Below are 12,033 nucleotides of genomic sequence, written 5' to 3'. Positions count from 1 at the left end.
ATATATATATGTATATATATATAGAGAGATATATATATATTTATTCATACACAATGCAAAGCAAATAATTAGTAAAAATTCATCACCATGGGGCATAGTTGTTCCTTCGTCTTTCTCCCAGCACTTCAAGTCGCAGACCCTAGACCCAGATCAACTGTGAAGAGAAAGAGAGATCTGCCCTCACAGGATTACAGGCGTCAGCATCCTGACCCTGACAGAGGTCTCTGAATTCCCCACCGTCAATCCTAGGTCTCTTATATACATTAAGCAAGCTAGAGAGGCGATTTCTAGACCCCCCCCTTCTCTCCGCAATTTGTTGTTCAAAAATGCTAGCTACTTCAGGTCAGTTTTGAAAGGAACATGTTGGAACTGGCCAGGTTCCCAAGGTGCCCTTCCCAAAACCAAACCATTTCCTGCAGTACCATAAACATCATCCTAGTACATTCTTGTCTGCCTAACTCCCCTGTGTTATGCCTTAGCTCTTGATGAGAAAGAACATGCAGACATGTAGAATAAAAACATGAGCAAAAAGCACATTGCATATCATGGGCATTGAAAAATACTTGCAGCTTTTAACGTGGCGGTGAAGCTAAGGCTAAGCTAAATACAAAATGGAGTCTGTAGCTGGTGACCGCTAATTCGACGGTGGACAAGCTAAGCGCAACGCGGTGCAACATGGAGTCAGTGGTCAAAATACAAATATCATTACACCCAGAGAGACCTGTCTCAGTGAAAAACCTTTCCCTGGATTTTTTGCTAGTCACCTTGTTTTGGCTTACCCCTGTTTTTTTTTTTAAATGAATGCTTCATGGCATTACATTATGGCTGCAAGGCTAATGTCTTGAAAAAGCACTCACTATAAAAAGGAGCTGAACCAAACCAAGGTAAGCACTGGAACCCCAGGATCAGGGCTTCAGTGAGGCAGGTAGTAATTAAAAACTGACTCTTAAAAGGGTTTATATCATGCCCTATATTGATATTCTTTACCGGGGAAGCACTGATAGATATAACAACAATAACTGTAAAAAATATTACAGTAAGCCATGTCAGTAAGATTGCACCTATTGACACTGCAGTGTTTCCATACTACTATTTGTCTGTTCTTGGTGTTGTTTTTATGTATTTTTTCAAGCAACCTGTCAATCTTGTTTACGCATACTGTGAATCAACTCACCTAATAGGTATCTGGGCTAGTTTAGGTTTTGGGTGAGGGATTGTAATGGCCTTGGTTGAGAGCACTAGAGTGGAGGTTAGTGGTACAGTGAGACTCACATTCACTAACAGTAGGCCACAAACATGTTCAGAATACCTGTTCATCCAATCATGCTTGGCTGCTCTGTAGGGAGCACAAAGCAAAAGTGGAATGTGACAATTGTACTTGAGATTATATGCAAAAGCGTGTGAAGGAGATACAAAGTTTCTGTTGAAATTCTAACATGGTGAAAGTAAAAGGAACTACATCGCTTACAGATGAATGAGTGTGTTGTGTGTCTGGAGGAGAATTGTAGAGTTAAGGAGATGCAAGACAATATGTTCAGAAGAAGAACGTGAAATAGAGTATGGAAGAAGAAAGGGAAGAAGTCTGAAATATGTAGATGGAAGATTTCAGAAATGGGGAGAAAATGGTGTGTCTCAGAGACAGGTGGCAAGGGAAAGTGTGCAGAGAACAGGAATGACTGCAATGCTCTCAAGACTAGTTCCCCTTTCACAGCCCTCAGTAATGTTTAACTAAGCTGCATGTTTCAGAATTGAAACTATTTAGTTTCTAATTATTCATAAAAATGTCAATATTGTAACGAATGTATCTAATACTGCTGAGTATTGGCAAAGCAGAGTGTAGCTTGTATTGAGGTCATACAATTCAAAGAAAAAGTTGCAACCTAATAACCCAGGGCCCAGGGCAGTACAACAGATAAAGAGAACAGTAGTCCCTACGGGGGAAGTGTCAACCTCAACTTCATTGGTAACCAAATATAATTATTAGACAGACTGATTTTAGTGTTAATAAAAAAACAAAAAACATTTTTGTATTCAATTTCTTACTTCAGAAAAAAAACACAAATAGACTTCTGTCTTTAATCAATTCAAAACAGCAAGGTTCTCACAAGCTAACTGCACTTGTGACTACTTGGTTAGTAGTAAAATGTAGCAATAATCAGTGGTCAGTGAGTTTCCTCGAGCTTTTGGCCCCTAGACCACTGCATTCAAATCGGGACTCTAGTGCCTACAAGATAGCTGTGAAGACTGACAGGTCTTGTTCTGTCCAAATAATCAGAGACTGAATTAAATGAAATGTTGGAAAGTTTAGAGCCCTTTTACATTTAAGGAGCTGTAGATCAAGCTGTTGGAAAGGTGGGAGTCCTTTACATTTCATGATGCTTTAAAAAATTGAATAACAAGTATTGGTTACCAGTGAAGACGTTTATGCTGTATTGGGATTGGCATCAGTAGTTTTACTTTAACCCACTGGTGACACCCGGATGGGTCGCACGTAAACTGATTGTTAAATACCAAGCATGACAGTGGAAAGTTATATATAAATCCTCGAGTTTATTTTGATCAACAACAGCAACATCCGCTTGCTTCGGTCTCCAACAGCCGAGTCCCGAATCCTAGCATGCATCCCACATTCCAACTTCACCCCACATTCCATAAACACATTCTCCTGTTACCTAGATACAACACATTTCCCTTCCTAAAACAGAAATATATAAAACGAAACCAAACACAATAAATGGTGTTGCATAGTCCAAAATACACAGAAAATACAAAATAAAAACACAAAATATAGATAATGATGGAGAATGCAACAAAACTATTATACACATTAACACTTCATTTCTAATTACACAAACTCTCTAAATTTGCCCGGTGGACAACGTTTCCTCGCATTAAGTTTTACTCTTGAAGCGACAGAATCTCCATTCCCTATCTTGTCCCCAAAACTCCCTTGATCTGAGGAAGCATCAGCAGAGACAGACTGTCTGTACTCTCTTTCGCTTCCTGCCCACTCAACAGGTCGTACAACTTCTTCACAACAACCACTCCACCCTGTTACCAGCTGATCAATACAATTACCTTCATTACCATCAACTTGGTCACCACGGCACTTCGCCACCCTTCTCACATTCCACACCCTGCCATCCTGCGTAACCACACTATTTCTTAACACCTTGACCACCTTGATAGCCTTGCTAAATCTGCTTTCAGTCTTTCTTACCAAACCAGGCTTACGTATCTTAACCCAATCTCCCACTACAAACTTAGGTTCTTTCACATTCCACTTTCTGTCATAAATTTCTTTAATCTTCATCTGTTTGCCCTTGACTCTTTCCCTGACTTCTTCCAGAGATACACTTTCCCACTCCTCCTTTCCATGCTTCCTCTTGAACCACCATGGACATAATTTTGATACAGGATGTCTTCCCCTTAACAGTCTAAAAGGACTCACCTCTGTTGTGGATTGTGGAGTAATCCGATAAAGCCATAATCTTTCTCTTAACTTTTCCTTCCACAAACCTCCAAAACCACGTGCCCAAATTATGCTGTCTTTAAGAACCCGATTAAATCTCTCCACCTGTCCGTTGCCTTGTGGTTCATACAATGGAGTAGTAACATGTTTAACGTTGCTGTACCTAAAAAATCTCTGTGTTTCACTAGCAACCAATTGAACCCCATTGTCCGTAACTACAACTTCTGGATAGCCCTCTCTTGCAAAAATTTCCTTGAAAAATTCTATTATACTACTCGCTGAAACGCTTGGAACCATTTTCACCTCAGGCCATTTGGAAAAATAATCAATAAGAACCAGAGCATAACGTGCATCAGCTGGAAGTGAATAAAATGGACCAGTAATGTCAAATCCCAACTTCTGCCAGGGAGAGGTCGGCCAGGAAACAGGTGCCAAAGGGGCAGGCACAGTTCTTAACATTTTTTCTGCATTTACACAAACATCACATTCTCTGACCACTCTATCTACCATTTTATCTAATCCTGGCCACCAGAAACATGTACGTACCAAACGTTTCATAGACGACATACCCGGATGTCCCTCATGGGCTATGCTCAAAATGGTCTGTATCAATCCACTGGGAGGAATGCACTTCCCTTTCTTGAATAACATCTCATTTACCACTTCCAATTCATCCCTAACCATAGCAAACGGTTCTAGTTCTGATGCAAACCTCCCTTTACCCGGCCAACCATTTCTCACATATTTTATTACCTCCTGCAAAACACTATCATTTTTCAACCCATCCATCCAATCTTCTTCTTTGATACTCCCAAACTCTTCAGTCATGTATCCTGACACATTAGAAATTACATCATTCTCTAACATCTCACGGACTGCCTCATCCTCCTTAGTCTCATTCTGTGGAAGTCTTGATAGACAATCTGCCATCGCATTATTCCTCCCCGGTACATATTCAACATCAAAACAATACTCTTGCAATCTTGACACCAGCCTTGCAATACGAGCTGTGGCATTCCATCCCCCACCTGGAGAAAGAATACCAACCAAAGGTTTATGATCCGTTTGAAGAATGAACTTTGTACCCCAAATATAATCCCTGAAATGTTCCACCGCCCAAGTACATGCTAACAGCTCCTTTTCAATCACAGCATATTTTCTTTCTGTGTCGTTGAGTGTACGTGAGGCAAACGAAACATTCCACCTGTCCTTACCACTTCTTTGAGATAGTACACCTCCAATTCCATACATGCTCGCATCCACCGTCACCACACATTGCGCCCCCACACTGAACGGTTTCAAAGTTGGAGCCTCCACTATCTCCCTTTTTATCGCTTCAAAAGCTTCATTTTGTCTTTCCGTCCAAATATATTGGATCCCTTTCCGTGTGAGCTCTCTCAAAGGTTCCATTTTTGTGGCAAAGTTGTCAATAAATTTACTATAGTACTCACACAATCCAGCAAATGACAGTAGTTTCTCCCGATTGTCAGGATACAATTCCTTCTTTTAAAATATATCACTGAAGCACGAGTTGCTCCCAATCAATACAAGCAGCACGAAGAAGACAGTGCAGCGCGTGTTACCTGATCGCGCTTACTGAACAGTGCAGCGCGTGTTATTTGAACGCGCTACTCCATCGCTGAAGGAGAATGCTGGCGCGCGGTAAACATATTGCGTGCGCCGCTTGTTTTGAACTTAGTCTTGTTAACGGCTAAGTTCAATGCCATAAATCACACAGTAACTAACATTAAAGTTACCAATTCAGTCCGTAGAATTTCTCCTCAGCTGTATGTTCTTAAAATGCGATCTTTCCAGAACACCAAAGAAAAATAATCGAAAAACTTCCCATACGCATATAGGTCCGCTAAAAAATACACTGTATCTAACAAAATTGTCTCCCATCCTCGTCGACACTGTTAAATACCAAGCATGACAGTGGAAAGTTATATATAAATCCTCGAGTTTATTTTAATCAACAACAGCAACATCCGCTTGCTTCGGTCTCCAACAGCCGAGTCCCGAATCCTAGCATGCCTCCCACATTCCAACTTCACCCCACATTCCATAAACACATTCTCCTGTTACCTAGATACAACACTGATTCTGTGTAGTCAATAAACATGTGACAAGTATTTCCCACAAGCGAAACGTCTGTGCCAGTTACGAAACTGCCCACTGCACAAAGTTATCTTTCTTCTTTCTGGCAAAGCTAGGGGTAGCAATACTGCGACCCCAGCACTACCCTAACAACTTGGATGGAGTGAGTAAACCTGGAGCTCCAAGTCCATATTTTACCTTTAGGGCCCAATGCATCTGTGGGATGAGAAAAATCAGTTAACAAGGCATAAGGTAATTAATCTTTGAGTCTTGCAGCTAGCTTTTTGGTCAACTGTAACTACTCTAAAACACTTAATGCAGCTTTAAAATACAGAAACGTATTTCAATTGGGTATTTATATATTTTATCCATGTTACTTATATTCACACTAGGGCATTTCAGCAATGCAAAAGAACATTAATAGTCCCATGATATCAATTCCTGGGACACAACACATGCAAATTAGGTTGGCCGAATATATACACTTTTGCCCCTGGCCGCAAAAGTAGGGGTGTGGCTTCAGAGGGGTGTTTCGGGGGTTACACATCCTAGAAATTGTATTCTGTAGTAATTAGTTTGGTACAGGTGCTTTCAGTAAGGTGTGGTGAGGGGTCTGTCGGATTTCACCTTGGATTTCAAATGCACAAACACACACTCTCTTGTCTTTGTTTTGAAGGTCTCAAATATTGTTGGTTAGTTTGAAAAATATTGCGTTTTAAGTAGTCATAACGCAATAACCCTTTACTCCCCCTCATGCCCTGCTTCTGGTATAATGTATTTTCACAAGATATCCCAGTGTGATTGTTGAGAAACTTGAAATTTACACCGCCCAATCCTACTGACCAAGCTACGCCCATGACCACAAGTCCTAGGACCATCCTTGGTTATGTAAACGCTGCTGAACAGATAGTACGCTCCACGTTTGTAGAACGCCTCCAGGGGTAATAAGCGCTATAACTGCAGATTCAATTTGCGACGTTCATTCTTCCACCGCCAGGGCTTGTTGCTGCAGGGTTGGCTTCATCGAGTGACGCTGAATCTTAATTTGGGGAGTGCCGGGCCTTGTCCTTATCAGCTCTGGAATAAATCAAGAGGTAACGTTGTGCGCTCTGACAGCGTGGTGTGACTGGGCTGAGAGCACAGCCCCTCCTTCCCCTCCCACAGCCTGCCCCTCCCTGCTGAGTGAAAGCAGTGCCTCCCAGTCACAATCAGTGCCTGGCTCACTGGGTGACTAAGCTCTGCCTTGCGGACTCGCCTCGTCATGCACACATTATCAGCTTCCCTTGCTTGTCCTGACTGCCCGCCACACAAAGCCCCAGGGAGAGGCTGCACGGGCATGCAACGCTTACCTCACTCCCAGCGTGGGTCCCACGGAAGAGGGAGAATGTCGGATTGGCCACATGATCGTCTAAACGTTATAAAAGTAACATAGGAAGCACGCACTGTTACCCTTGCATAGCATAAATAGGACAACGGCTTTCTCGTGTGCTCAAGTGGTACAGCTTTACAGACTTTAAAAGACATAATATACTTGTGGGAAAGTTAGTGCTAATACTTGCAAATTGTTGCTGAAAAACGTCCAGAGCAGTATTTCTTGTCAGAAATTAGGAAATCCGTAACTCTTGATCCTCATACTACATCGTCGCTTTTAGAATATTAGATTTCTCGCAGTTAGTTGCAACGTCTATGTGTATTACTACAGTACAGTGCATGTCGTTTGGCTATATTTCAAGTGAAAGCATTTCCTGTAGTCCACACTTTAGGGAATATTCTATGAGCATTCATTATTGACCTATGTTTTGCGATGTTTTTCTTATCCACACAATCATGGGAGTCCGTAAATCAACTGTGTGCGTCTATTTAGAGAGAGTATACCCGGGCGTGAGTACAAACGGGAAACTGTGAGCTTGGAGAAAGGTGGCATTGCCGCGATCGGTGCTGTATTTCCGCAGCCACTGAGGATCTCCCAGTCAGGCATAGCAGGACTGGCCTTTTGTTCTATCTGACATTTCCCCAATGGGCTGGACCCTTCGGGGACGATACTGAAAACCCAGGGCCGCTCCTGTGCCTCTGTCACTTTCCCTAGCTCCAGAGATTAATCGCAGTAGGCACATGAAGTTGTAAGAAAAGGTGAGAGAGTGAAGAAAGAAGAGAGATTGGTGGATGGAAAGAGAATGTGTGAGGAAAGGAAGGAAGCGGGTTGGTTTGATTTATGCCAGAGCTGGTTTTAGTTCCCAGGCCATACAGCCAGAAAACACAACGACGCCCCGTACACCAGCATCAATAATGCCGGGATGAGTGGCCGGCGGCAGCGTCTGCCTACACAACTACCATCACAACTCCTTCAACAGAAACGATTTGCTTTAACTGGGAGTCTCCAAACTGCGCACTTAGTTCACTGCATTCCGACTACAATGTGAATCTTAAAATGCCAGTGCCTATCAGTACAACTTTGACAGATTAAAAGGTATGCCAGACGAGGAGAGACAGAAAATATGTAATCAAGCGAACATATATATATATATATAATGATAATAATAATAATAATGCGAACAGCCCCAGGAGGGGCAGGTCGGCGCTACACGCGACTCCACTGAGCGTGTTTATGTTTACCCAGCAGCGCGCGCCAGGCAAATGTAGGATCGTCGGAGTGACTTTTCCGGGACTAGTAACGGCCTGAGCCATTTGCACAGATTTGAAGACCACGAGGTGTCCGCAGTGGCCCCCGGGGAGTCAAAAGCGTAGGTTTGTTTCAGAAACAAGTCTCGTGTAGGTTATTTCCCGAAACCTGAATCCACACCCCTCACTGCAAACATCCTTCGCCAGCTCCGCTCGTCGGTTATGAATGGGTGCAGGCAGCGGAAGAAGCGCCGCCCCGGCCGGAAGTGACGAGCGGACCAATGGGCTGCGAGCTGCGTGGCCGGCCGGGGTCAGGGGTCGCGGCGGGTCTGTGCTGGGAATGGAATGCGTGAGAGCAGGAGCCGCAGCGGGCAGCAGAGCCGGCTGAGCAGCTCCCGAGAGCCGGGCAGAGGCGCGACACCTCCCCGCTGAGCCCCGACCGGCGATCCCCCCCAGCCCCGGGAGCCGCAGAGCAGCCAGATCGGGGAGCCGGAGGGGAAGAGCGATGCAGGGCTTCGTGCGGCTGCCCCGGGAGCCCTGACCTCCCGCGTCCAGCCTCCGCCGGGCGCAGCATGCGAGACCGCCCCGGGGGGGAGAGCTAGAGCCGCCGCCCCCATGCGCTGGAGCCCCCAGCTCCGGGACGGGAATCGGGAGCCGGAGCAGCGCCAGGGACCCCCAGCGGCAGCGGGAAGATGGCGGCGCCGAGCTGAGCGCGGCGGCCCCCGGGCCAGCAGCAGGAGCCCCGCCGCCCGCCCCCTCGCCGCCGAGCCGGACACATGCAGGCCAAAAAGCGCTACCTGACGCTGCTCTCGGCCGGCTGCTGTCTGCTGCTGCTCTTCTACCTGGGCGGGCTGCAGGTGCGGAGGAGCCGGGGGGCGCACCCCCCTGGCCATGGCACCCCGGAGCCCCACCGCCGCGCCTGGCCCCGCTTGCCCGCCGAAGCGCTGCGGCCGCGGGAGGACGACGAGGACGGAGAGGAGCGGGAGGACCCCGCCGCCCCGCCGGGCTCCCCGCGCCAGCGCCGCGCCGCCGCCTCCGGCCTGTACCGGGGCCGCCGCTGCCGGATGGAGTCGTGCTTCGACGCGGAGCGCTGCCGGCGCGGCTTCAAGGTGTACGTCTACCCGCAGCAGAAGGGCGAGAAGGCCTCGGAGAGCTACCGGCAGGTGCTGGCGGCCATCGAGGGCTCGCGCTACTACACCTCGGACCCGGGCCAGGCCTGCCTCTTCGTGCCCAGCCTGGACACGCTGGACCGCGACCAGCTCTCGCCGCAGTACGTGCACGGCCTGCGGGCCAAGGTGCCGGCGCTGCCGCTCTGGGAGGGCGGCCGCAACCACCTGCTCTTTAACCTGTACTCGGGCACCTGGCCCGACTACACCGAGGACCTGGGCTTCGACCCCGGGCAGGCCATGCTGGCCAAGGCCAGCCTGAGCAGCCAGGGCTTCCGGCCGGACTTCGACGTGTCCATCCCGCTCTTCCCCCGGGAGCACCCGCGGGTGGGCGGCCAGCGGGGCGCCCTGCGCTTCGACACCGTGCCGCCCCTGCGCAAGTACCTGCTGGTCTTCAAGGGCAAGCGCTACCTGACGGGCATCGGCTCGGACACCCGCAACGCCCTCTACCACGTGCACAATGGCGAGGACGTGGTGCTGCTCACCACCTGCAAGCACGGCAAGGACTGGCAGCGCCACAAGGACGCGCGCTGCGACCGCGACAACGCCGAGTACGAGAAGTAAGTGACCCCTCTTCTGGCTCTCTGGCAGGGGGTGACTGGTTTGGGCATCGCTTTGGGTTGGTGTCTTTGTATTATGTTTTGACAGGGTGCTCACTTGGGGCCCTTCGGTTTTTTTTTTTTTTTTTGATTTGTGAGAGACAATCGAGAGATTAAGTTCGTGTGAAAACTGATCACATCTCACAGGTTAAGAATGTGGTATTTATTGCATAGCTTTAATTCGTTAAAGAAGTGTTCTTTAAGGGATAGATCCGCTCCTCTCTGGCGTGTCAGTATTTTCTTTGGATAGGACAGTAAGCAGTGCTTTAAATGGAAAAATAGAAGTGCAGGTACTCTGTGCCAGAGTACCTGCTTGTTTCTGAGAAGTGCCGGTACTCTCCAATTAAAAGTATTACGTTTTTCTTGAGATGTGCCGGTACTCTCCCTCGCAAAATAAAAAAGTGCCGGTACTCAGTACCGGAGAGTACCGGCCCATTTAAGGCACTGACAGTAAGTACAAAAAACTGGTAAAGAGGCCTCTCTACCGTTACTGTATATCAGGTTTCTTGTTTAGGGTGGGCATCGCTTTTTTTGTTTGAGTACACCTAGGAGTTAGTTTCAGCGAGTATTTTTGCTGCGAGAGTGAACTGCGCCTTATAGGAAAACTGCACATCCCTTGCGTTCTGTGGGGAAGTTTTGAGGGCGAACGTCCATACACTTTTTATCGTGAGTCCGTTGACATAGTAGCCCTTCTTATTCTTGCCATACAGTCCTCCATTCTAACTTGTTGTGTGCATCGAGTTACCGCCTTCCCACGTGTAGAAGACATTATAGACATGTTATACCCCACCCATGCGTTTTGTGGAGGCACTGTCCGCCCCCTTTGTTGTCGGTGGCCAGAAGACTTATTTGATGGTCCACCTGCTTCCAGCGAGTCACCCGACCTTGTGCGGTGGTGTTTTTCTGTCGTAAGGCTTTCACAGAGCTCTATGTGCTGCCCGTCTCGTCAGTATGGAGGGGGGGGGGGGGGGGGGGATCACCTGGGTAGAACACCTCGATTGTGTACTTATTCTTTGTGGGAGTCGAGGGGCAGATTATGGGTTTCCGGGTCTGGCTCGGTTTTGGGTGACAATGCTGTGTGGTACACACACAGCGGTACCTCTTGTACCTTGGGTTTCAGCGCAGTAGTTGTGCAATCCTTACTGAAACTTAAACATGCTCCATCCCTTCCTCTGTGGCGGTGCACTGGCACTGAACACCCTCTGTGCTTTGGCAGTGGTGCACCTTTCAGGTTGTTAGCAGTACTACAGCACGTGCGGCATTTTCTCTTTCTTGTAGCATGTGCTGTCGATATTTCAGCCAATGTGTCCCAGCTGTATCAGCTGGGAGGGTAATTCTCGCCCTGCTTTACCAAGGTCGCTCTCAGTTTCCGACAGACAAGTCTTGTAACTGGACACGTTTAACTGCTTTCCGTTTAACTCTCGTGACCGGACAGAATGTCCTATCGTTTGACTGGTGGCGTCATACATGGCTAGAACAGCCCTACCTCTGCATGGGTGGTGCGGTGTGATTTGGGCTCTGCGGCTCATTACCCAGTGCATTGGTTGTCCATGCTGTGCAGCCATGTTTGGGTAGTGATGCTGGCGGGGACCTACCGCTACATCGCACCGTGTGGTTGTGTTCTCGGGGAGATGTGGTAGACGTGTTACAGTGCTTAAGCATCCCTCTTTCACTTTAAGTCGCTGTAGTATGGGTAGACAGTGGTTCTCTCTTTCCATGGGCTGCTGCAGGTAGTCAAACAGCTCCCCTTCAGTTGTGGGTGGTTGTTGTACATTATGAGGGGGCACAGCATCCCCCTTACAAGTGGCGAATCTACTGTAGGGAGTAAAGCAGCACCCCCGCCTCCGACCCATAAGTAGTTGTGGTGCAGTGTGTCCAGACCGCAGACCTCTCTGAATGGGTGGACCTACTGCAATGAGTAAAGCAGCCCTCCCCTATCCAGGTGTGGTTGTGGTGCAGTATGTGTTCAGACGCAGGCCTTTCTGCATGTGGTGTTGCTGCTGCAAGGAGTAAAGCAGCCCTCCCCTGTCCACGTGTGGTTGTGGTGCAGTATGTGTCCAGACGCAGGCCTTTCTGCATG

General features: G+C 47.7%; 1 protein-coding gene across 1 annotated transcript in view; it reads left to right on the top strand.

Annotated features, from left to right (window-relative positions):
- Positions 1 to 8,823: 8,823 nt before the first annotated feature.
- EXT1 (exostosin glycosyltransferase 1) overlaps positions 8,824 to 12,033 on the top strand; it is a 248,912-nt gene continuing 245,702 nt past the window's right edge. The window contains exon 1 of the mRNA XM_069220651.1: positions 8,824 to 9,914. Coding sequence (XP_069076752.1) covers positions 8,965 to 9,914 — 950 coding nt within the window. The 5' untranslated portion in view covers positions 8,824 to 8,964. The remainder of the gene's footprint in view (positions 9,915 to 12,033) is intronic.

The sequence above is a fragment of the Pleurodeles waltl genome, chromosome 2_2, assembly GCF_031143425.1.
Source record: "Pleurodeles waltl isolate 20211129_DDA chromosome 2_2, aPleWal1.hap1.20221129, whole genome shotgun sequence".
In the NCBI taxonomy this organism is placed as follows: Eukaryota; Metazoa; Chordata; class Amphibia; order Caudata; family Salamandridae; genus Pleurodeles; species Pleurodeles waltl.
The sequence above is the reverse complement of the archived record's forward strand: the minus strand, read 5'-3'. Positions and strand labels throughout refer to the sequence as shown.